Source organism: Phyllostomus hastatus, unplaced genomic scaffold (assembly GCF_019186645.2).
Source record: "Phyllostomus hastatus isolate PE091 unplaced genomic scaffold, TTU_PhHast_1.1 phas_contig_549, whole genome shotgun sequence".
Lineage (NCBI taxonomy): Eukaryota > Metazoa > Chordata > Mammalia > Chiroptera > Phyllostomidae > Phyllostomus > Phyllostomus hastatus.
This window is the reverse complement of record NW_025333907.1, coordinates 204330-227050: the sequence shown is the minus strand read 5'-3', so window position 1 is coordinate 227050 and position 22721 is coordinate 204330. Positions and strand designations below refer to the sequence as shown.

The window sequence follows — 22721 nt, the reverse complement described above, 5'->3', positions numbered from 1 at the left end:
AGCAAGCACATCCTCACCAAGACATTCTCACAAGCTCACAGACACACACTGCACCCAGACACGAGGAAGTCCCGGGCGGGGAGATGAAAGGCGAGCCTCCCACTGAGACATCTGCAGATTCCATCGGAGGGACTGACACAGAAACCTAAACGATAAACGACCAGAACTTGCGAGCTTAAGGATCAGCGACTGAGGCGGCAGGCAGACAGACGCGCCCCCCAGGCCTCCTTCCCCTGACCCAATTGCCAGTGGGGGGAGTCAAGAGGGTAGTACGTATGGACTACACATCCCAGCAGACACCGCGGCGGCAGACCCTTCCCCCAAGTGCAGCCCCTCGCCGCTAGTACTGATGGGAAATGTAGTCCCTGGACGGGGCAGACTGGTCGAATGGTGTGCCTCTGTCTGTGTGTTTGGAAGGACTGAGCCCCAAAGCTTCACAGGTTCCCTCGGGGAGCCCCAGCGTCTCTTCGTTCCTCTTGGGTTTATGGGGATCTGTCTCCGGAATGGATGCTGGGGCTTCCTTTGTGTCCCCCAGCACCGCTGTGTACCCCCACCCAAGGCCCGCGCCTCCCAGGCACCCTCCCACCCTCGCTCCGACCCTCGGCAGGCGGCCTGCCCCTTTAAGAGTGGCCCCGCTGACATCACGGCGGGGGGGGGCGGGTGCTGGCCCCGCTCCCGGCTCCGCGGCGGCTGCAGGACCCGGCTTCTCTCTGCGCCCGCCTGCTGCTCTGGGGACCCAGGCTTGGGACGCCCCCTTTCGCTTCCTCCAGCCGTCCAGACCCCAGGCTCCGCCCCAGGCCCGACCAGAGCCCCAGTCCTCATCAGGGGACCCCAAGGATTGCCCCTGTTGTCTCTCCTCTCAGGGTCTCTCTCTGTCTGTCTCTGTCCCTCCTTCTGTCTTTCTGTCTCTCTGCCTGGCTCAAGGTGTCTGGGTCTCAGCGTCTCTCAGCCCAAGGCCTCTGAGCGCCCCGTGCCTCTTTCTGCCTCTGCTGCCTGACCTCTTCACTTCTAGCGCCCCAGAGTCTCCGAGCCTGGGGAGCAGGGGCCTGGGACCCACTCTCTGCCCCACCTCTCTCTCTCTCTCTCTCTCTCTCTCTCTCTCTCTCTCTCTCTCACTCTCAGGCCACCTCTGTGTTTCCTCGTCTCCAGACCTGCGAGTCTCAGGATTGCTCAGCCTCGAGGTCTGGGTGCGTCTAGTCCTCTCTCCGCTGTTTCCCAGCCCTCCGGGCGCCCCTGCTCCTGTCGGCGCTCCGCTCGGTTCCTACCCTCTCCCTCCCTGCCACCCCCCATTCTCCAGGCCCGTCACCCTCCCTCCCGCATCCTTGCTCCCCCCTCTGCGCCCCTCCCCTCCTCCGCGGCAACCAATGAGCGGCCGCCGGTCCCAGCTCCCGGCGTCGTCCGCCGAGTGAGGCCGCGGGCGCGGGGGGTGGGGGGTGGGAGACCAGGGGGCCGGGACGCCGGGCTCCGGGGCGGGGGCGGGGGGCGCGGGCATCGGCGACCCCGGTGGCGGCGGCGGCGGTGGCCGGGGGAAGCCGCGGGGCCGGTCATGCGGCTGCGGGGCCCGCGGCCCGGAGCGTCCCCCCAGCCCTGAGCGAGGTGAGCGTGAGGGGAGGGTCCTGGAAGGAGGTGTGGGGGGCGGGGGTTCCCCTTGAGGTGGCTGGGGGGCAGGGGCTGGGGCTAAAAGAGGCCTGTGTGGCCCCGGGGGGTGGCATTCCAGCGGCCCGGACGCCCGACTTCGGGAGGCTATGGGGCATGCAGGGACGTTGGGGCCTAGGGAGGACGGGGTCCGAGGGTCCGGAGCGGGGCAACTATACTCGTCGGGTCTGAGCCGCGGAGACCGTGCGCTCTGGGGAGGGTGCAAACCAGGTCCTCGAGGGAGGCGGTCCTGGCGCAGCGGGAGGATCTCGTCCGCTTAGAGCAGGATGTGAGTCTGAGAAGGGGTTCCCGGAAAGCGGGGGTCTGTCCCCCGTGAGGTCGAAGGGAGATGGAGTTTGGACTTGGGTTTGCAGGAGGGGACCCTGGGGATCCGCATGCTCCAATCCAGGAGACTCTGGGGAAAAGGATGAGAAGGAGGCTCCAGGCCTGGGCAGAGAGGGTCCCAAAGGAGAGAGGTTGGAAGCTGGCGGAGAGTGTAGAGGGCTGGGCGGGCCACGGAGAGTGAGGAGGAATCGGAGCCGTGAAGGAGGGGGTTTCCAACGAGAAAGCGAGCTGAGTGACTGTGAGCCGGGTCCCCGCTGGAGTCGGAGGCGCCAATGGCGGGAGCTGAGGTCAGCTACCTGAGCTAAGGCAATCAGGGTAACTGGGTTTCTGAGGCTTGTTTCCGAGCTGAGCAGGCTAGAGGAGGAGCGGGCAGCTGGCGGTCGAGCCCTGGAGCCACGGGACGGGGGATGGGAAGAAAAGCTGGTCGGAGCTCTGCCACACTCGGGTCCCCGAGTCCTCCAGGAGGCTGGGGGCGGGGAGGAGGGGCACTGGCTGGGGAAATGAGAGTAGTGGCGAAAGTTGTCTGACTCCTTATTGGGGTGGGAACAGAGTTTCAAGGCTACCAGCATTCTGTTTTTTAAAAAGTGGTGTCTCAAATCTTGGCTGCATTTGTTGGGAAGTGTTTAGGGATCTTAACCTTCATAGTTAAAAAGATGATGGGGACTCTGATATTCAGAGGTGTAGAGGTCTCTGGTTGAGATTGGTTGGGGATCCCATATTGAGTCTCCCAAATCATGGGGTTGTTTAGGGAAAAGCTCATGGTGGGGGTGAGGGTGCTGGATAAGGGATGAGGAGCATCCTAGTTGGAATCTCCAGATTCCTGATTGGAGCGGGGAGGGGGCAGCTATGAAGAGGAGATCTCTTGTTTAAGCATCCAGTGTTTTGGTGATCAGAGCCCTAGCATGAGAAGTGGGGCCCAGAACCTCTGGTAGGGAATTTTGGGGTCAAACAATGGAAGACTAGGGAGATGGGATCCTGGTCTTCCTGATGGGGGTTTAAGAGTTCAGAGGACTGATCCCTAGCGTGAAGGAAGGTCACTTGTTTGACTGGAGAGCTCTGGTTAGAGTGCTGACTTGGGGGTGGAGGGCGGGTTCCCAGATCATTGTTTTGATATTCGGGAGTCTTTATTCAAAATCCTGGCTCCAGGTTTCTGGGCCCAGTGTTTAGGGATCCAGCATCCCAGGTTCAGGGGCCTGCTTGGGCTTGATGTTGGAGGGCATTAAGGTTCTGGAATCTCAGATTAGGGTACCAAATGGAAGTCAAGACACAGGATCAGAGTCAGAAGGTCATGGGTCATGTTCTTGGTGTTAGAATTGGGTGTTATGGATCAAGATATGAGTCTAAGAGATTACACTTAAGTGGGGGCCTCTGCTCAAGGTCTGAGGGAAGCCTGAGGTCAGGAGACTGAGGCTAGGGTATGGAATTAGGGCCCTTCGTTGGTGACCCACTTGGGGGACTTGTGCTTTCCATTCAGGGACAGAGTCCAAAGAGAAAGGATCAGCAGACAGACTCAGGATTGGGTGGCCTGGGTTAGGGCTTCTACACAGGTTACATTGCTCACCATCCAGTGTTGATGTTTCAACACTCAGGGTTCAGAGACCTAGGTCATGGCTGAGTGATGAGGTCACAGGCCCTTGCTGGAGTCTTGTATTCAAAGTTTGTGGCTTGCATCAAGGCACAAAGTCAAGGTTGGGGCTGTGTTCCCGGCCCTGGTTTTGGAGCACCTGATCACCATAATAGCTTCTGAGTCATGGGCCCAGGCTCCTGGTTAGGGATTCTGGTGGGGTCTAATGTCTGTGGTCAAGGTCTCGGGTCAGGGCATGCGGTTCAGGCTGGAGGGCTTGGCTCTGGGGTTGAGAATCTAGAAACTGAATTTCTAGTTGAAGTTGTGACATTGGGCACGCAGGTCCAGACACACAGTTGGAGCTGAGGTTCAGTCCCTGGATGTGGGCTGAAGATTATGGTTGGAAATCTTATCCTGGGATTTGGGGGGGGGTGGTGTCGGGTGTGGGGTCTCTGATCAGGATCCAGAGCCAGAGCACAAGTGTCAGGTTTGGGAAGGCCAGTTCTAGGGTTGAAGGTCAACAATTGGTGTCACTGGTTCAAATCCAGGGAGGGAATCATGGGTCAGGACACAGACGTCAGATTTGAGAGGTTTGGGGATTGGTGTCTTAGTCCGAGTCCAGTGTCCCAGCTGAATGCATGGGGGTGAGGACTCTAGTTGGTCCTATCAGGTCTCCCCAAGGCAGCTTCCGGTCCCTCAGGCCCCGCAGGGCGCCCCCCGCCACTGAGGATGAGTCACTGCAGCAGCCGCGCCCTGACCCTGCTGAGCAGCGTGTTTGGTGCGTGTGGCCTTCTGCTTGTGGGCATCGCAGTCAGCACTGACTACTGGCTATACATGGAGGAGGGGACGGTGCTGCCACAGAACCAGACCACGGAGGTCAAGATGGCGCTGCACGCCGGCCTCTGGCGCGTGTGTTTCTTCGCAGGTACAGACCGCAGCCACCCTCCACTCAACTGTCCCTGCCTTGCCTGGGTGGGATCCGAAAGTCCTGATCCTTAGTTCGGTCTCTTGGGCTCCAGAAATCCAGAAACTGATCCTGTTTCTGTCCTGAAGTGTCAAATTCCTACATGGAGACCCAATTTCTAGCCCTCTATTGCCTGGGTCTAGGAGTGCTAGAGCTCACACAGTCTTGTGGTCCCTAACCCCCTAGGAACCTCAGAGTCCCCCTCCCCCTCAGAAATGGCAATCTAGGTTCAGAACTTGTTCCCTGGACAGCTGCATTGCTGAATGGACAGGGTAGAAAAATCTGTGTTTCCCAGAGATCACAGAGACCCCTCCTTCAAGGACCCTGTCAATCACTACCTTATTTTCTTTAGGGACCTAGAAGACCTGGTCCACAGCCCCTCCTCATTTGGGACCCAGGGTTCCAGCCCTGCCCTCCATCCATGGGTCTGGTCTCTAGGAAAGCTGGCACCAGGAACTCCCAGACCTCCTGCTCATCCCCTTCTGTAACCCTTGGACTAAGCCATTGCCATCCTGGGGTCTCCCCACTGTGCATCGTGCCCCTGACTGCCTCTCCAGAGCTTAGGATCATCTCACCCAGCGCTACTTTCTTACCGTCCCCCCAGGTCGGGAGAAGGGTCGCTGCGTGGCCTCGGAATATTTTCTTGAACCGGAGATCAACTTGGTGACGGAGAACACGGAGAATATTCTGAGTGAGGGGAAGCAGGGGGCCTAGGCAACAAGGGGGCAGGATCACAGGGCAGGTCCTGGGAGAAAGGGCAGGACCAGGAAAGGGGTAGGGCGAAATGGCAAGAGTGGAGACTGGAGAGAAGGCAAGGTGGTTGGGTAAGGGGGAGGAGTCGAGTTGAAGGGGCGGGGCCTAGTCAGTTGGTGGAGCCAACAGGAAAGGGGTTGGGTCAGGCCAAAGAGGTGTAGTCTGAGTAAAGGGGTGGAGTCTGCAGTGGAAATACCAGACTTGGGAAGAATCTGCAGAGAGGGGAGAAACCACCCAAAGTAAAGGGACAGGGAGATGGTGGAAATGGAGAGGTCCGGGGAATGGGGAGGTGTCCCTGCGGATTGTCCCCCTCACCCCTTCTCTCCCCCTCCCCCAGAGACAGTGCGCACAGCCACCCCCTTCCCCATGGTCAGTCTCTTCCTCGTGTTCACCGCCTTCGTCATCAGCAATATCGGCCACATCCGCCCGCAGAGGACCATTCTGGCTTTCGTTTCTGGCATCTTCTTCATCCTATCGGGTGAGCCCAAGGAAAGGACTTACGGGCTGGGGGGCTCTTTTAGGTAGCAAGAGCCCGAAGTCCCTCTTCCTTGCTGTGCAGTCCTGAAGGAGCTGCAGAACCTCTCTGAGCCCCACTTTTCTCCTGGGTGAGAGGGAAAGGGAAGCGCCTATTTCACATGGGACCGAATCATAGTGAATGCTCATTAGGTGCTAGTTAGGTGCCAGGTTCTGTGGTGATCCCCACAACCCTGGGAGGTGATAACAGGTTATAAGTTTCCTTGTTTCCTGTGGAGTATTTTGTCTGAAAATTTTTCAAAAAGAAAAGGTGAAAAATTTTGGAGTGAACACCTGTGGACCTACCACTTAGAGCAGCCATCGCCATATAACTAGACTTGCTTTGTCCTGTATCTGTTCATGTAGCTATATTTCTACCTATCTTATTGTTATTTATCTCACGATTTTTTATGCATTTCAAAGTGAGTTGAGGCATCATTACACTTTACCCTAAATACTTCACTATGCATGCCATTAGCTAGAGTTCAGTATGTGTTTATAGCTTTTTTTAAAAATTTTCTTTATTGATTTGAGAGAGAGAGAGACATTGATTTGTTGTTCCACTTATATATACATTCATCAGTTAATTCTTGTATGTGCTGTGACTGGGGATGAAACCCACACAGCCTTGGTGTGTATGAGGACAACTCTCCAATCAACTGAGCCACCCAACCTGTGCCATAGTTATTTTTATTTTTATTTTTTTAGCTATGAGTGATCTCAAATCCTTTTTCATAACATCTCTGCCTGGGGGTTATTATTAGCACTCACTGAATAAAATGGGGGTACTGAGGCCCAGAATTGTGCACAGATTTGCCTAAGACACAAGCATAAGCTGGTGCCCCGGGGACTCAAGTGTCCTGAGTTCTAGAGTAGAATCCTTTTTGGTGTTCCCCTCATCCAAACTGCAGCTCTATTTGGTCTACTTCAGTCCCAGTCAAGTAAAGTCAGCCTAGATCAACTCAGCTCTGACACATTTAACTCCATCCATCTACTCTAACTGACCCCAATCTATTCTGACTCAATTCTTCAGTTCAATTCAAATTAATTCAACATAACTTAATTTAACTCCATCTGGGTCCTTTTAATCCAGTTGATATTTTATGAACAAACCCTGTTGTACATCTCATTTCTATTCTTTCCCCTGGGTATTGATTGCTTCTCAGCCTTTTGGCTAAGATCAAGGATAGAGATCTGTTTTTACCAGTTTAATATTCTGTCCCCTGGGACCTCCACTTAGCTCCCCCTTTAGAGGTGGCTCTGCAAATAATTAAAGGTGAATTTTTGAATATCGCTTCCCGCGGTCCCTTTCCTGCTCCTCGCCCAGCTTCCTCTAGGCTAAACCTCCATTGTGCCTCTAACTGAGACTGACAAGACTTTATCCAGGGAAACCAGGATGCAACCTCTGTGTGAACTTGAACCACCGCGTGTACAGCCAGACACTGAGCTAAAATAAGACATGTAGGATCTCACCATCCCGGAGTGTCAGAGCAAAAGGTCTCATCCTTTTTTTCAGATGACAAAAAACATAGTGGCCTAGAGAGAGAGAAAGTGGGGCATGGAGACTTTATTTAATCCACCCAAAACATTTGAAAGAAAATCCCATTGATTGCGGCTCACAGCAGTGGAAACAGGAGAGGTGACCTAGCTAGTCAATGGCAGGGCTGGGGTTAGAAGTGAGGGCTTTCTCATCACAAAAACCATGCTCGTGCCAGTGCACCAGGACCTTGAGGATCAGTGGTGCTGTCGGGGCTGGAAGTCAGGCCTTTGATGTAACAATCTGAAGGGGACTGAACCCCTTCCTCAAGTTTATATCATGGACTATGGCCTGTTTACCCACCCCAAGGTATCCATCATGTACTTGTTTTAAAAAATATTTTATTTGTTTTTATTTTTATTTTTAGACAGAGGGGAAGGGAGGGAGAAAGAGAGGGAGAGAAACATCAATGTGTGGTTGCCTGTAGCATGCCCCATGCTGGAGACCTGACCTGTAACCCATGCATGTGCCCTGACTGGGAATCGAACTGATGACCCTTTGGTTTGCAGGCTGGTGCTCAAGCCACTGAGCCACACCAGCCAGGACCATCATGTACTTTTTTAAAAAAAGATTTTATTTATTTCTAGAGAAAGAGGAAGGGAGGTAGAAAGAAAGGGAGAGGAACATTCACATGCCCTCAATCGGGGACCGGGCCCACAACCCAGGCATGTGTCCTGACTGGGAATTGAACAGGTGACCTTTTGGTTCACAGGGTGACACCCAACCCACTGAGCCACACCAGTCAGGGCTCCATCATGTACTTTCAAGGTTGTGGGTGTGGTGCCTGAAGGCATATGTTGCTGTGAACCTGGAAAGAATGGGGTTCAAATCCCAACAGTTACTGTATGTGTTACAGCTTCCCTTGGTGGAGTTGCTGAGAAAACAGATCTTGGGCAGAAGTTGGCAAACTTTACATAGCAAATATTTCAGGTTTTGTGAGCTGTTGGGTTGTAGTGCCCAAGCAACCAGAGGTAGAGCAGAGGGCATGGCTGCTGTGTTCCAATAATACTATTTATGGACCCTAAAATGCAAATTCAATGCAATTTTCATGGGTTATGAAATATTTTTTGTTTTTGTTTTTTCATACCATTAACAAATGTAAACACCACACTTAGCTCACAGACCATACAAAATCACGTGGTGGGACAAATTATAGTTAGCTGACCCCTGGTCTAGGTCATGGTTGTGAAGGGCCAACCCAGTGGCTGGTCTGTGACAATAACTGCTCAACACATGGTAGTTTTAGTAACAACCACCACCGTAACAATAAATGCTTTATCCAGGGCCATGGTTTGGGAAAATTCTTGGGAAAATTCTATGTGCTTTTTCTTCACCTTGCAAGGCAGACAGCGTTATTATTCTCATTTTCCAGTTGAGGAAACAGAAACAGTCAAAGTTAAGCTGCTCCATTATGGAAGGTGGATTGCAACCCAGGCTTTTCACTGCGGCACTATACTGTCCCATAAAAATCATAAAAATGAAGGTGATTTAAAAGGGAGTGGAAAGGATGGAAATAGTACCAATATCTTAGATCTTGGAGCAAAATGATCTGGTACAACCACCTCATGTTCCCTATGAGAACAGAGAGGGAGAGAGAGAGGAGTTGCCTGAGGTCTGACAAGTGGTAGAGTTGACATTCAGTCCTGGGAAAAGCAATGGAAGTGCTGGGACAGGAGAGGGATAGGGTCACACTGGGCATTAAACATCCCTCAGGGAGCTGTGTTGGGGATGGACTAGAGGAAGATGAGCAAACCAAGGAGGAGGCTTATGCAGTGGTCTGAGCAATAAGGTTTGAGCTGAGCCAGGGCCAGGAGGATAAAGGCAATTGCATGACTTTGAAAGGGAAGAATATTGACAGAAAAATCAATATAGAATCAGTTGGCTGACTGGGTCTGGTGAGAGATGGGATGAGGAGGCTGGTGTAGCATTGATTTTCCTTTTCCAGGTCATAAAAGGCATGCTTTCTGGGCATGGCCCCTATTAACCCCTGATCCTCAAAAACATGTTCTAGGCATGTGCCCATTTATTCACTTGTCAAACATTTACAGAGACATCCTACATACCAGGCTCTGTGTTGGGCCCTGGAGACAACACGGCTGAATCCTAAGTGAGAGTCCACATGCAGTTACTCCCCAAACAGCCCCCAACTGCACATTCATCAAAGCTTAAATGTCACACATCACTTGAAGTCTTGAGTGCTTTGATGAATTCCCATTACACTTAGAGTACGTCCAAACTCCTTCTGCTGGCCCTTCATGGTTCGGCTACTGCTCAGATCTGTGACCTCATTTCCTAACCCACTGACACTCTCCTTTGCTTATAACTTCAGACACACTCGCCTCCTGCTACTCCTCAAAAATGCAAATCTCAGCCCAGTTGAGGATTTTTACAATCACTATGCTTCTGTACTTGTAAGTCTCTTCTCCCTGGTTCTCACAGGGCAGGGATATTCCCTCTTCAGAGTTTCTTCTTTCTGACAACAATATGTAATGCCTTGCTCCCTCTGCTATCCTATTCCTTGTTTGATTATTGTTTCTTAGCACGACTGCTGTTGTCAGTCATCTTGTTTTCAGTCCCCTCCCACTGGAATGTAATTTCCGAGCTTCAGAGAGCTCTACAAACATCTGCCAATCCTATATTGAGTTGCTAGTACAAAGTACATACTGAAATATTTGTAGACCGGGTGAGGGATAAGGATAGCTCAGGGCATGCTGGGAAAGGGGAGATGTATTCACCTAACACAGAAGAGTGGTGGGGAGGGTGGGAGTGACCGGGATTCCAACGGGAGGTGACATCCAAGCTGATGATACTGAAAGAGGGAGGGGTATTTTTTCTTGTGAAGAAAGAGAAGGCAGTGATTTGCAAGGATATTGAATTAACAGCGTGTGGTAAGACCCCAAAAGCAGTTAAGACTCAGGTCGACGCGGGTGCCGCTCTCCATGGTCCTGAAACGGTATTGTTCTAAAGCCGAGGTGTGTCTCTATTCCTCTTGGAATGTAGGCGATTCTTGCCTACTGAGCTCTAAGAATTCTGGAAGAGATACAGTGGAGAGGGTAGGGAGAGGGTTGGGTTACAGAAAAAAAGGGAAGGAGAAAAATAAGAAGGGAGAAAAGGTTATTTTTAGAGAACAAGAGCCATTGTGAAATGGCCAGGAAGGAGAATGACAAAAATAATTTACCTTCTGACATTATTTTTATTTAATTTTCAATGACCAAAAGCAAAACCACAATCAAAACGTGTGTATTTGTAAATGTTTGTGGGGTTTTTTTCTCATCAGTTCCTGCTCCTCTCTCTCCTGATGGAGAATGTTTTTTATTTAGAACTGTTATATGAATCATGGTACTTAAAGTGAGGCAGGTGTAGTTAGCAGGGATCGGATCATAAAGAGCCTTGAATCTCAGACAGTAAAATTAATACCTTTTCCTGTGTATAGCAAGGAGCCAGGGAAAGAGTTTCAACAAGAAAAGAAAAGAAAAGAAAAGAAAAGAAAAGAAAAGAAAAGAAAAGAAAAGAAAAAAGAATCCAGTATGAGTTTTAGAAAGAATCTGTTCCTAAAACAAGGGGATGGGGTGGTACAGACATAGAAGTAACCTTAGCTGGGTCAGAGGACTTGGGTTAACAAAAGTGGTGTAGATTCATGAGAGATTCAGGAAGTAAAATGGACATTACTTGATGACTGGGAATCCTTGATGGAAGAGAGAGAGCGGAATGAAGGTTACCCCTGCACCTGACTAGGGTGCCCAAGTGAGTGTGGTTCAGGGCTGCCTTTGGTATTCCTTTCCCAGAAACCTGCTCACCTGTCAAGACTTAACCTCAGATGCCTTTTCCCCTGTGTAACACATCATGGGCCCCCTCTTGTTTGAACATTAAAATTACGGGATACGCCCTGGCTGGTGTAGCTCAGTGAATTGAGCATGGGGCTGTGAACCAAAGCATCACAGGTTTGATCCCCAGTCAGGGCACATGCCTGGGTTGCAGGTCATGGCCCCCAGCAACTGCACATTGGTGTTTCTCTCTCTCTCTTCCTCCCTTCCCTCTCTAAAAATAAATAAAATCTTAAAAAAAAAAGAATGGAATCTCTTGATTCCTTCACCAAAGCTTTAAAAAAAATTATGGGATACTAGAAGAAGTTCAAAGTATTGTGGAAGTTCAGAGCAAGAAAAGGTTAATTCTTAGAGGAGGTTGAGAAATGGTGGGAGTTAGAGTGGATTAAAATAGGGAAGCAACTATGAGCTCTTGTGGAAGTTCATTGTGAAGCAAGTATATTAATTCATTCAACCAGTCTTTATTTGTGCTGGATCTTTGCTAGATGTTGGGATGCTAGCAGTTGGGGACAAGGTAGACTGGTTTCAAGCATCCTAGCAGGGGTGGGAGAGATGTGTGGCAAAAAAAAATACAAATAAGTGGAAAATGTCGTGTCAGGTGGTAATAAGTGCTATGAAGAAAAATGAAGTAGGTTAAGGGGAAGGTGAGTGATGGGGGAGGGTCCTTATTTTATCTCACCTGAGTCACTCTGAATTTTTTAGTGGAAACTTTAAAACCTATATAATGGTACAATGAATGAACACTGTCATACCATCTCCCACCTACATCCAAATAGATCCTGCATTTTGCTAATTTTTGGCTGTATCCTCTCTCTCTCTCTCCTCTTCCTCCTCCTCCTACTACCACAAACACATTTCTTTGGCCTTACAAAATTGAAAGTAAGCTGCAGACACCATGACAGTTTACCTCTAAACATTTTATAACAGTATGCATCTCTAACAGTAAGGACATGCTTCTATGTAACATTAGCACCATTATCACACCCAGAAATTTTACAATAATTCTATAATGTAATTCATTCCATCTTTAAACTGTCACAGTGGTTTCAAAAATGCCTTTTAGCCCTGGCTGAGGAGCTCAGTTGGTTAGAGTGTCACCCTGATATGCCAAGGTTGTGTGTTTGATTCTCGGTCAGGGCCCATACAAGAATTAACCAATGAATGCATCAATAAATGGAACAACAAATTGATGTTTCTCTCTCCCTCTCTCTATCTCCCTTCCTCTCTCTAAAAAAATCAACACCATATTTTGCCATGTATAATGCACACCCACGTTTTTGGCCCAAACTTCCAGGAAAAAAAACTTTCATTTTAATTTTTAATTCAATTTTTTACTTATATATAAAACTGGTAATCATATTCCAGAGTATTATTTTGCATATGGATATCATTATTGCTTTCTAGAGTTATACCTATAACTCATAAGCATGAATAAAAGAATTAAAAACATTTATATAGATATGAAACTAGTACTACCCATGTATAATGCACATCCTTGTTTTTCCCTCAAAAATTTGGGCAAAAATGTGCGCGTTGTACATGGCCAAAAACAGTAAATTTTTTTTAAAAAAGATGGCTTTTACAGCTTTGCCCCAGGACCACATTTAATCCAGTTTCACATATAGTATTTGGTTAATGTCTCTGTTACTTCAGACGACTTCTCCCACTATTTTATTTACAACAGTGACTTTTAAAATGTACTTCATTTTAAAAATATAGAAAGAATAGTGTAACGAAATGCCATGCATCCTTCACTGAGTTTCAACAATTATCAACATATGGTGAGTCCTTTTTTAAGCCACACTGCCATACCTTCCCTCTACACTACACTACATTTTTTCAAAGCCAAACTCACACATTAAATCATCTTACCCACAAACATTTCTGTCTCTCTGAGAAATAAGCATTTTGTTATTTAACATAACTGCAGCACCATAATCATGTCCAAACAATTAAGAATAGCTGCTTAATATCATTTAATATCTAGGAAGTGTTCAACGTCCCCACTTGTCTCATAAACGCCTTTTTTACAGTTACTTTGTGGTAAGTGGGGATCCTCATTCCACTTGTGCATTCGGCTGATAGATCTCCAAAGCCTCTTTTAGTCTATAACAGTCCCTCTCCTGTTTTTTCCTCGCCATTTACTCGTTGAAGGAATCTAGTCATTTGTCTTGTAGCATTCACGCTCTAGATTTTTCCAGTTGTGTTCCTGTGTCATGGTTTAACGTGCCCATCCATCCCTGTATCTTCTTGTAACATTGCTATTGACCAGGTTCAGGTTTGATTTTTTTTTTCCAAAAATATTTTATAGGTAGGTGGTGCTGTTTGCATCTGACTGTATTATACGAGACACATAATGTCTGGTCATCTCTTCTTGAGGTGTTAAGACTGATCACTACTTCTGGTGTTATCAGCTTGATATTTATCACATCTTGGATTTGGTTGGTTCCTTGTGGCATCATTTAATTTATTCCTCTTTCCTTTGTATTTTCTGTAGTTTTGTCTGGCCAACATGAAAATTATGCCTAGACTACCTTACATTGATGAGATTCAGCTTAAAAATGTCTGGCAAGAAGATTCAGAGGAACTGTGTTCTTTATATTTTTTTACTTCAGGTGGTTTCACCATGAGTAATTCAAAATTTGAATTTATGATTTTTTATTGATTGATTGATTTGAGAGCGAGAGAGAGAGACAGACAAACATCAGTTTGTTGTGCTACTTATTTATGCATTCACTGGTTGATTCTTGTATGTGCCATGACCGAGCTTCGAACCCACAACCTTGGCATATTGGGATGGTGCCCAAACCAACTGAGCTACCCAGTCAGGGTTGTAGTGCAAAGTCTGAATGCTTGATAAAGGATGAGGTCATCAGAGCTCTCCATTGAGATGGGGCATTTTTCTTTTTACAATGAATAAATAATCTGCAGGTAACCCTTAGGCACCTTGGGGAAAAATCCTGTTTGGCAATACCTATTTTTTAAATTATAGTTGATGTACAATATTATATTAGTTTTATCGCTTCTTGGTCTTTTGGCTAAGATCAAGTGTAATATTATATTAGTTTCAGATATACAACCCTGTGATTAGACACTGATATAATCTACAAAGTGATCCCCCTGATAATTCTAGTACTCAGCTGGCATCATCCACAGTTACTACAGTATTGCTGACTGTATTCCCTGTGCTGTACTTTACACCCCCATGACTATTTTGTAACTACCAATGTGTACTTCTAAATCTTGGGGATACTTATTTTATTTAAACATTTTAAATTTTGGAAATAATTCAAATTTTAAACTTACAGGAAAATTTAAAAATACAGTGAACTCATATAGCTTTCACTTAGAGCAATTTTTTTTAGAAACTGAGTTTTAAAAAAAATATTTATTTATTTATTTTTAGAGAGAGGGGAAGGAAGGGAGAAAGAGGGAGAGAAACACCAATGTGTGGTTGACTCTTATGTGGCCCCCACTGGGGACCTGGCCTGCAACTCAGGCATGTGCCCTGACTGGGAATCAAACCAGCAACCCTTTGGTTCGCAGCTCACACTCAATCCACTGAGCTACACCAGCCAGGGCTCACTTAGATAAATTTTTAACATTTTGGAACATTTGTTTTTATCTATCTATCTATCTATCTATCTACTTATCTATCTACTTCCATTGACCACCTCCATTGATCTATCTCCATTGATCACCTATCTATCATCTATGTATTTATGTCATCTACATCTATTAATTCTGTCATCTATCTAGCTTTCTATCATATACATGGCTCGTCTATCTATATCCAATTATTAATTATCTCTATTAAGCTTTATCATTTTCCCTCACCCATTTTATCTCTGTTGTATTTATTAATATCTAACATATATTTACATCATCTATGTATCTATCTCTAAAACCACTTGACTATACATCATAAACACTTTACCCTTAAGCCCTGCAGCAAGTATCTCCTATGACAAGTGTGCTTTCTTTTCTACCCACAGTGCAATCATTGACTTCAGGAAGTTGAACCTTTACACAACCCTATAGCTGATACACAGTCTATATGCCTCTTTCACCAATTGTCCCAGTGCTGTCTTTTATAGCCTTCCCCCACCCTGAGTTGGGATCCAGTCTGAAATCATGCTCTGTATTTCTTTGTCGCGTCTCTTTTGTCTCTTCATCTTTTATATAGTTCCTGTGCCTTTAAAAAATTATCTTTCATGTCAACTCTCTTTGAAGAGTGCAGTCAGTTGTGCTGTACAATGCCCCAGTTTCTGCAGGAGTGGATTCAGGTTACACATTCTCAGCAGGGAGGCTACATAAGTGAAGTAGAGGCAGGCTGTCATCGGAAGGTCATGGCATCAGTCTGCCCGTTGCTGGTGATGTCAGCTTCCATCCCTTGGTGAAGTTGGTGTCTGCCAGGTTCCTTTACAATAGAGGAAGCTTTTTTTTAATCTTTATATAATCTCTTTTTTTTATTTTTGAGTTACAGTTCACATGCAATATTATATTAGTTTCAGATGTACAATGTAATGATTAGACATTTATATAACTTGTGAAGTACCCTCCCTCCATAAGTCTGGTATCCACTTGACACCATACAGTTATTACAATATTATTACCTGCATTCCTTGAGCTGGCTTTACATCCCTCGTGACTGTTCCAAAACTACCCTTTTGTGTTTCTTAATCACTTCACCTCTTTCACCCATTCCCTCAGCACCCCTCCCCTTTGGCAACCATCAGTCTGTTCTCTGTATCTATGAGTCTGTTCTCATTCTGTTTGTTTATTGTGTTATTTTGGTTTCACACGTAAGTAGAATCATGGTGTTTGTTTTTTTCTCTGTCTGACTTTATAATCTCTTTGTAATTAGTAGCTATTCCATGGGGAAATTCAATCCAGTGATTCAGTGTCCACTGATGATTCTTGTGCAAATCCCAATATTACCACTAAGGTTGCAAAATGGTGTTTTCTAACTCTGTAAATAAGAATTTTCTCTCTTCCTTGATTAGTTATTGACTTTATAATATATCATTATGTATTCCCACTTTTTAAAAATCCAGCATGTTTAATGCCATTACTTTTAGTATTCATTTGATCCTCAAATTGCCCCCAGTTGGATAATCAGGAATTCCTTTCCAGCTAGTTCCCATGTTCTTGTTTGACACGTTCCTTTCATTCTTGTTTGGAGCACTTCCTTACTTTGTGGCACAAATACACTTTTACATGTCTTCCCCAGGCTTTAAATTAGCTATTTCTCCCAGGAGCCCCTGCTCCTTATATAGTGCAGGGTGATATTAGAGACCAAAATCTGGGTGCTAGGTGTGCTCATTGCTGCTGAGATGTCACTGCTTCTGGAATCTTTCAGGAGAGAAAGCTGGCAAATTATATATATTGGTAAAATAGGAGCTTATATTGCACCTAAGCCCCAGAGGTTTCTTCCTTGCTTTAACTTATTCTGACTTATATCTTACTTCTTTCAGAGAAAGAAGAGAACTTGAGCTCCCCAAAACATTAACATATTTACACATTTACTCAACCCTACAATGTAATCAGAATAATTTCAGAACTGTTACCCCTAGACCACTAATGACAACAACAACCACCATATTAAGTAAGGTTCAAAATTTCTTTGATGATCTTCTTGTCTTTGGACTGAGATATATAATCAAAGTACTCTATTCATAAGTTACTGGATTATTAATTTCCCCCTCCTGTGGTGATACTCTTCATTTGATGTGAAGTCAGTTTTATTTATGTTTGTCCACATTCACCTTTAGTTTTTCCCCATCCTTGTTGAAATTATCTTTTGAATACACAAAATATTAGCATAGTTGCAAAGGTCAAAGCTCAGGGGAGTGCCACTTCCTCCCTATTGCTTACTTCTTTCCTGTTCTCACCTGCCCCTAGTAGGTTATCAACTGCATTTGTTTTCTTTCCTTTGTCTCATATTTCAAAAATAAACAGATGCATACATGTGTTCTTATGTACCCTTCTTTTTTTTCTTAAAAGCAGCATCCTGTACACTCTTTTGTGCATTTTTTAAAGAGATTTTATTTATTTATTTTTTAGAGAGAGGGGAAAGGAGAAAGAGAGGGAAACATCAATGTGTGGTTGCCTCTCACGCACCCCTTACAGGGGACCTGGCCCACCACCCAGACATGTTGTCTGACTGGGAATTGAACCTGGGACCCTTTGGTTCACAGGCTGGCACTCAATCCACTGAGCCATGGCAGACAGGGCTGTGCTTTTTTTTTTTAATGTGGTGAGATAGTCTGAACCATCACTGAACTCCATCCACATCAGTGCACAGAGATTGACTTCATTCTCACTGCACAGTGGCTCAGTACTCTGCTATGTGATGTTTTCTAGATTATTTCATGAATCAAGGGCATCTGGGTTGTTTCTGATATTTTGCAATTATGAACACTGACTGCCGCAGTGAATTAACTTGTACCTGTAAGCTTTCATCAAACAGATATCTTCATTGGAGAGATTTCTCCAGGGAAGATTCCTAGCAGTGAGATTTCTAGGTTAAAGGATAAACACCTGTGTGGTTTTGTTAGTTATGGCCAGACTCCCCTCCATGGGGGCTGTGTTATTGTACAGCTGCACAAGGAACATATAAGAGCTTTCATTCTCCTGGCCTCACCAGGAAAAAAAATGTGAAACTCAAAAAAACAGTTTAAAAAATTGATTGGTTTAGAGAGAGAGATTAATTTGTTTTTCCACTTGCTAATGCATTCATTGGTTGATTCTTGTATGTGCCCTGAATGGAGATTGAACCCACAGCCTTGGCGTATCGGAACAATGCTCTAACCAACTGAACTAGCTGGCTAGGGTTGTTGTGAAGCTTTTTAACTTTTGATGATCTGATGCATGAGACATGGTAGCCCCTCATAGTTTTCACAGGTTTTTGTCTTACTTTGAATAATAGAGCATGGCTTTGTTTTTGTTTTTGTTGTTTTTTGTCTTGTTTTTCAAGAGAGAGATCATAGAAGGCCTTTCTAAAGAAGTGATAAGGAAGGAGAGGGTTAAGTGAAGTGACAGAGAGAGAGAGAGAGAGAGAGAGAGAGAGAGAGAGATCTGGGGAAAGAGAATTCCAGGGAGCTAGAAGAGCAAGTGCAAAAGCCCTGAGGCAGAAATGAGCTTGGTGTGTTCAAGGAAGAAGGAGAAGTTCATGTGGTTTAAGCAGAGGGAGCAAGGAGAGAGTGACCAGGGATGAGCGTGGCTGGTACCATGTGGGCATTATAGTTCAGGAGTTGGTCAAGTTTTTCTGTAGGAAAGCCAGACAATAAATAGAGTTTTGCTGGCCTCACTGTATCTGTTGCAGCCACTGAACTTCGCCTGTATAGCCACGGGCAATGTGTAAGTAAACTGGCTGTGTTCCAATAAAATTTTACTTGTGGACCTTGAAATTTGAAATTCTTAGACTTTTAAAATTGAGATATTCTAATTCATATAACCTAAAATTCATATAATTCTATGTTTTTTCACAAGGGTGGGCATCCCCATTACCTAATTTGACAACATTTTCATCACCCCCAAAAGAAACTTCACACCTTTTAACAGCCAGTCATAATCCCCCTTTACCCCATTCCCTGGCAAACACTAATCTACTTTCTGTCTCGATCGTTTTGCTTGTTTTGGATGCTTCATATAAATGCATCCATGTAATATGTGGTCTTCTTTTACATACCATATTTTTTAGGTTCATCCCTGTGGTAGCAAAAGTCAGTACTTCCTTTTTCTGGCTGAATAATATTCTCTTATATGGTTGGTTATGCCAGTTGATGGCCATTTAGGCTGTTTCTACTTTTTGGCTATTACGAATAATGCTGCTACAAACAGTCGGGTGAAAGTTTCAGTGTGGACGTATGTTTCTGAGTCTCTTGAGTAGACACAAAGGAGTGAAATTGCTGAGTCACAGGTCCATTTTATTTTACCTATTTAAAAAATTTTATTGATTGATTTTGAGAGAAAGAGGGAAGGGGAGACGGAAAACATAAATTTGTTGCTCTACTGATTTATGCATTCATGGACTGATTCTTGTGTGTGCTCTGCATGAAGATCAAACCCACAACCTTGGTGTATCAGGACGATGGTCTAACCAACTGAGCTAGCCAGTGAGGGCACAGCTTTAACACTTTGAGAAACTGCCAAATGCAATTGCATACTTTTTAGGTGCCACAAAATATCATTCTTCTTTTGACGTTTTAAAACAGTTTAGTTACATAAAAGCCATTCTTAGCTAGGAGGCCATACAAAAAACAGCCCTGTTGTAGGCAGTGGAAGGAATGTCTACTTATTCTAGGGCGATGGGCACACAATCCTATTCGTAGGATTCAGGGGGAAGATGCTGACAAGGATGACATCGATTCATTAGGGACCCTTAGTGTGGCTGCTGTTAAAAAGAAAGATCATCTTGAGGAAGCGTTATTTGCCTCCTAAAAATTTTCAACCCAGACCTCTCCTCTCCACCTTCCTCATGAGCCTCTGTTTCCTCATCTGTAAATGGAGATAAAAATGGTGCTGACTCGAAAGCGTTGTAAAGTTTGAATGAGTTAAAGCATATTTGACACTGAGAATGGTGGGTGGCACAGAGCAAGATCTACATAAGCAGTTGTTGTTATTGTTATTATTATTGATGTTGCTGCTATTATTACCCATAACTCAGCTCAGACCTCCTCCTTCCCCCACCCCGGAATATACAACTCCAGTGTTTCTCCTCCAATCTCTTTCCAAAACCAACCAGCCCCCAAATGATCTTCTACTCTCCAATCTGGTCCTGTCATTCCTCTGCTCCAGACCTTCCATGGTTCTCTGCTGTCCTGGGCATCAAGGCTGAGCTCCTCTGCCAGGCATGGGAGGCTTACCATGGTTGTGCCCCTGCCCCCCCACCCCCCGTTTGACCCCATCTCTTGTGGCTGCGGTCCATGTTGTAGCCACATGGACGGATCAGCTCAGGCCAGCCTCCAAGCCTTTGCCCTTGGTGTTCCCTCTGCCCAGAGTGGTATCACAGGCACTCTTATCCACTTCCTGTAGGACTTGGGCAAAGGTCCTTCTTCCAGGAAGCTTTTCTTGGCTTCCCCTGACCCTGACCTTGACCCTGACTCTGCCTGTTGACCAGCTTTCATAATTTCCTTTCCCAATGACGCTGGGAGCTCCTGGATACAAACTTGGGGTGGGGGAGAAGGAGGGCGATTCATTTCTGGGATTGCTGCACCCAGCCAAGGCCCAGAACACAAGGGGCTTCAAAAGAAGGAAGTTAGCCCCTAGCTGGGTGGCTTAGTTGGTAAGAGCATCATCCTCATATGCCAAGGTTGCCAGTTCCATCCCTGGTCAGGGCACATACAGAAATCAACCAATGAACGCATCAAAAAATGCAACAACAACAACAACAACAAAAATGCTGGAAGTTAGTTCACACCCCAGTAGGGAGGAGAGGGAGAGGACAGTGGTGGGAGGGTCGGCGCTGGGGAAAGAGGTCCATTGCTAATGGACCACGGGCACCCCCTGCTCCCCCAGGCCTCTCCTTGGTGGTGGGCTTGGTTCTCTACATTTCCAGCATCAATGACGAGGTCATGAACAGGCCCAGCAGCTCTGAGCAGTATTTCCACTATCGCTACGGGTGGTCTTTTGCCTTCGCTGCTTCCTCCTTCCTACTCAAAGAGGTGATGTCTTGGGGCCCACATGAAAGCTTTGAATGGGGCGGGGTCTCGGGTCCAGGAGGAAGAGAAGAGGAGATGGTGGGGTAGGGGCATAGACCCTAGAAGAGTGGTGGCTGAGGCCCTAGGGGAGGAGGGGGCTGGGGACCTGGATTTCTGGGGTCCTGCGAGGGTAAAGGGGGGTGGGGACCTGGACTCCTGGGGTTCTGGAGAAGGAGGAAGCTGGAGGCCTGGAATCTTGGGGGTCGTGGGGGTCGTGAGACTCTGGGTAGAGAGCCTGAGACCAGCCTCCGGGACTCTGACCCTGCTTTGTCACAGGGAGCTGGCGTGATGTCTGTGTACTTGTTCACCAAGCGCTACGCGGAGGAGGAGATGTACCGCCCGCACCCGGCCTTCTACCGCCCGCGTCTCAGCGACTGCTCCGACTACTCGGGCCAGTTCCTGCAGCCCGAGGCTTGGCGTCGCGGACGCAGCCCCTCCGACATCTCCAGCGACGTGTCCATCCAGATGACGCAGAACTACCCTCCCGCCATCAAGTACCCGGACCACCTGCACATCTCCACCTCGCCCTGCTGAGGCCCTGCCCCTCGGAGCTCCCTTCCTCCTCCTCCTCCTTAGGGGTCTCCCTGCGACGCAGCTCCCCTGCCTCGCGTCTCTTCTGGACTCGGCTTTCTCCTAGAGGGTGCTGCCCACACTTTAGCCCCACCCTCTGCCCAGTAGCCACGCCCACCCCCATACCCCTTTCTCTTTCCAATAGCCCCTGCCATTTCCTGGCCCTTATACTTCATTGGGCCCGTTTACTTCCAGATCGCTCCACTCCCTCGATTGCCCGCCCCCTTTTGCGGAGGCCACGCCCCTTCCTCGGGCCCCGCCCTCCCAGCTAAGTCACTCACTGGGTTCTACCGTGCAGGTGCCCACCTCCCCGGAGTCCCCCAACCTGCTGCCTCCCCACAGGGGCACTGGGCTGGAGAGTAGGGTCCGGCAGCCGCCAGGAATGCCAACCATCCTCTTCTCCCTTCTGCTCCTAATGCTCCTTCCTGGCTCCGTCTCACCTGCGCACCCTGGGGGCTCTTGAGTGCAGTGGGGGGCTTCTTTGCTCCGCCCACAGCCCCGGGGTGGGTCGGTGTCTGTAGGCCGTGGGTATGGTTAATCTGGTGTCCCTCCCACACGTGTCTCTGGCCCCACTGGGAGACCCCCTTCTTTCTCACCGGCTGGGCTCTTCTTGGCCACCTGAGGGTTACGTGCCTTTCAGGGGGCGCTGTCTAACCAATCTTCTAGCTTTCTCTGCTACCCTAGCTTCTCTTTCTCCCTCCTCTCCTTCCTCTTCCTCCTCTAACTGTCTCCTTCCTCCTTTTCACCTACACACCACACGTCAAGGATGGAGACCCTAGGGTGAGGGAATTCCGTGCTGTTTCCACACCTGTGCCCGCCTCTTCCCCCTCGAGGCTCCGTCGGGGGAGGGAGAGACAGTAGCGGGGGTCGACACCCCCCAAATCTCGAAGTCTTCCATTTTCTGGCAACTCCCTTTCATTGAAGTTTCCCTTCCCATCTCAGACCCCCAACTCTGGCCTCTTTCAAGGGTCCGTCCTCCCCCTTGGACAGATTTGGGGGCGTCTCAGAAATTCGCCCACCCCCCCGTATTAGGGGAGGAGGGGCGAGGTAGCACAGTGTTGTACACGGAAGCAGAAAGGCCCCCGGGGTGGGGGGGGGGAGGGAGGCAGGGGAGGGACGCGGGCTTTTAGTTTGCATCTTAGGTGGGAGGGGGGGAGGGGGGACCGCAGCAGTTAACCTGTCTTTACGCAGCGATTTTTAACGAGGCTGGGGGGAGGGGGGCTACGGGGGGGGGGAGGGTGGGTGGGGGGCCTGGCTCTGTTATTTACCGTGTATCATATGTAAATACCAACAGAAACTTCAATAAACTGTA

General features: G+C 47.5%; 1 protein-coding gene and 1 pseudogene across 2 annotated transcripts; both read left to right on the top strand.

Annotated features, from left to right (window-relative positions):
- The first annotated feature begins 1470 nt into the window (after positions 1 to 1470).
- Positions 1471 to 22505, top strand: CACNG7 (calcium voltage-gated channel auxiliary subunit gamma 7). Of its 2 annotated transcripts, XM_045847247.1 has the most exons (6): positions 1471 to 1596; positions 4245 to 4469; positions 5113 to 5199; positions 5599 to 5739; positions 20658 to 20803; positions 21116 to 21511. In XM_045847247.1, exons 2-6 carry the CDS (start codon positions 4274 to 4276, stop codon positions 21371 to 21373), a joined length of 828 nt encoding a protein of 275 aa, XP_045703203.1. In that variant the 5' UTR covers positions 1471 to 1596; positions 4245 to 4273; the 3' UTR covers positions 21374 to 21511. The 2 variants fall into 2 exon arrangements, with proteins under 2 accessions (XP_045703203.1, XP_045703202.1); XM_045847246.1 differs by lacking the exon at positions 20658 to 20803 and having other exon boundaries at positions 21116 to 22505.
- Positions 6929 to 7085, top strand: LOC123824215 (annotated as a pseudogene).
- Positions 22506 to 22721: the final 216 nt, after the last annotated feature.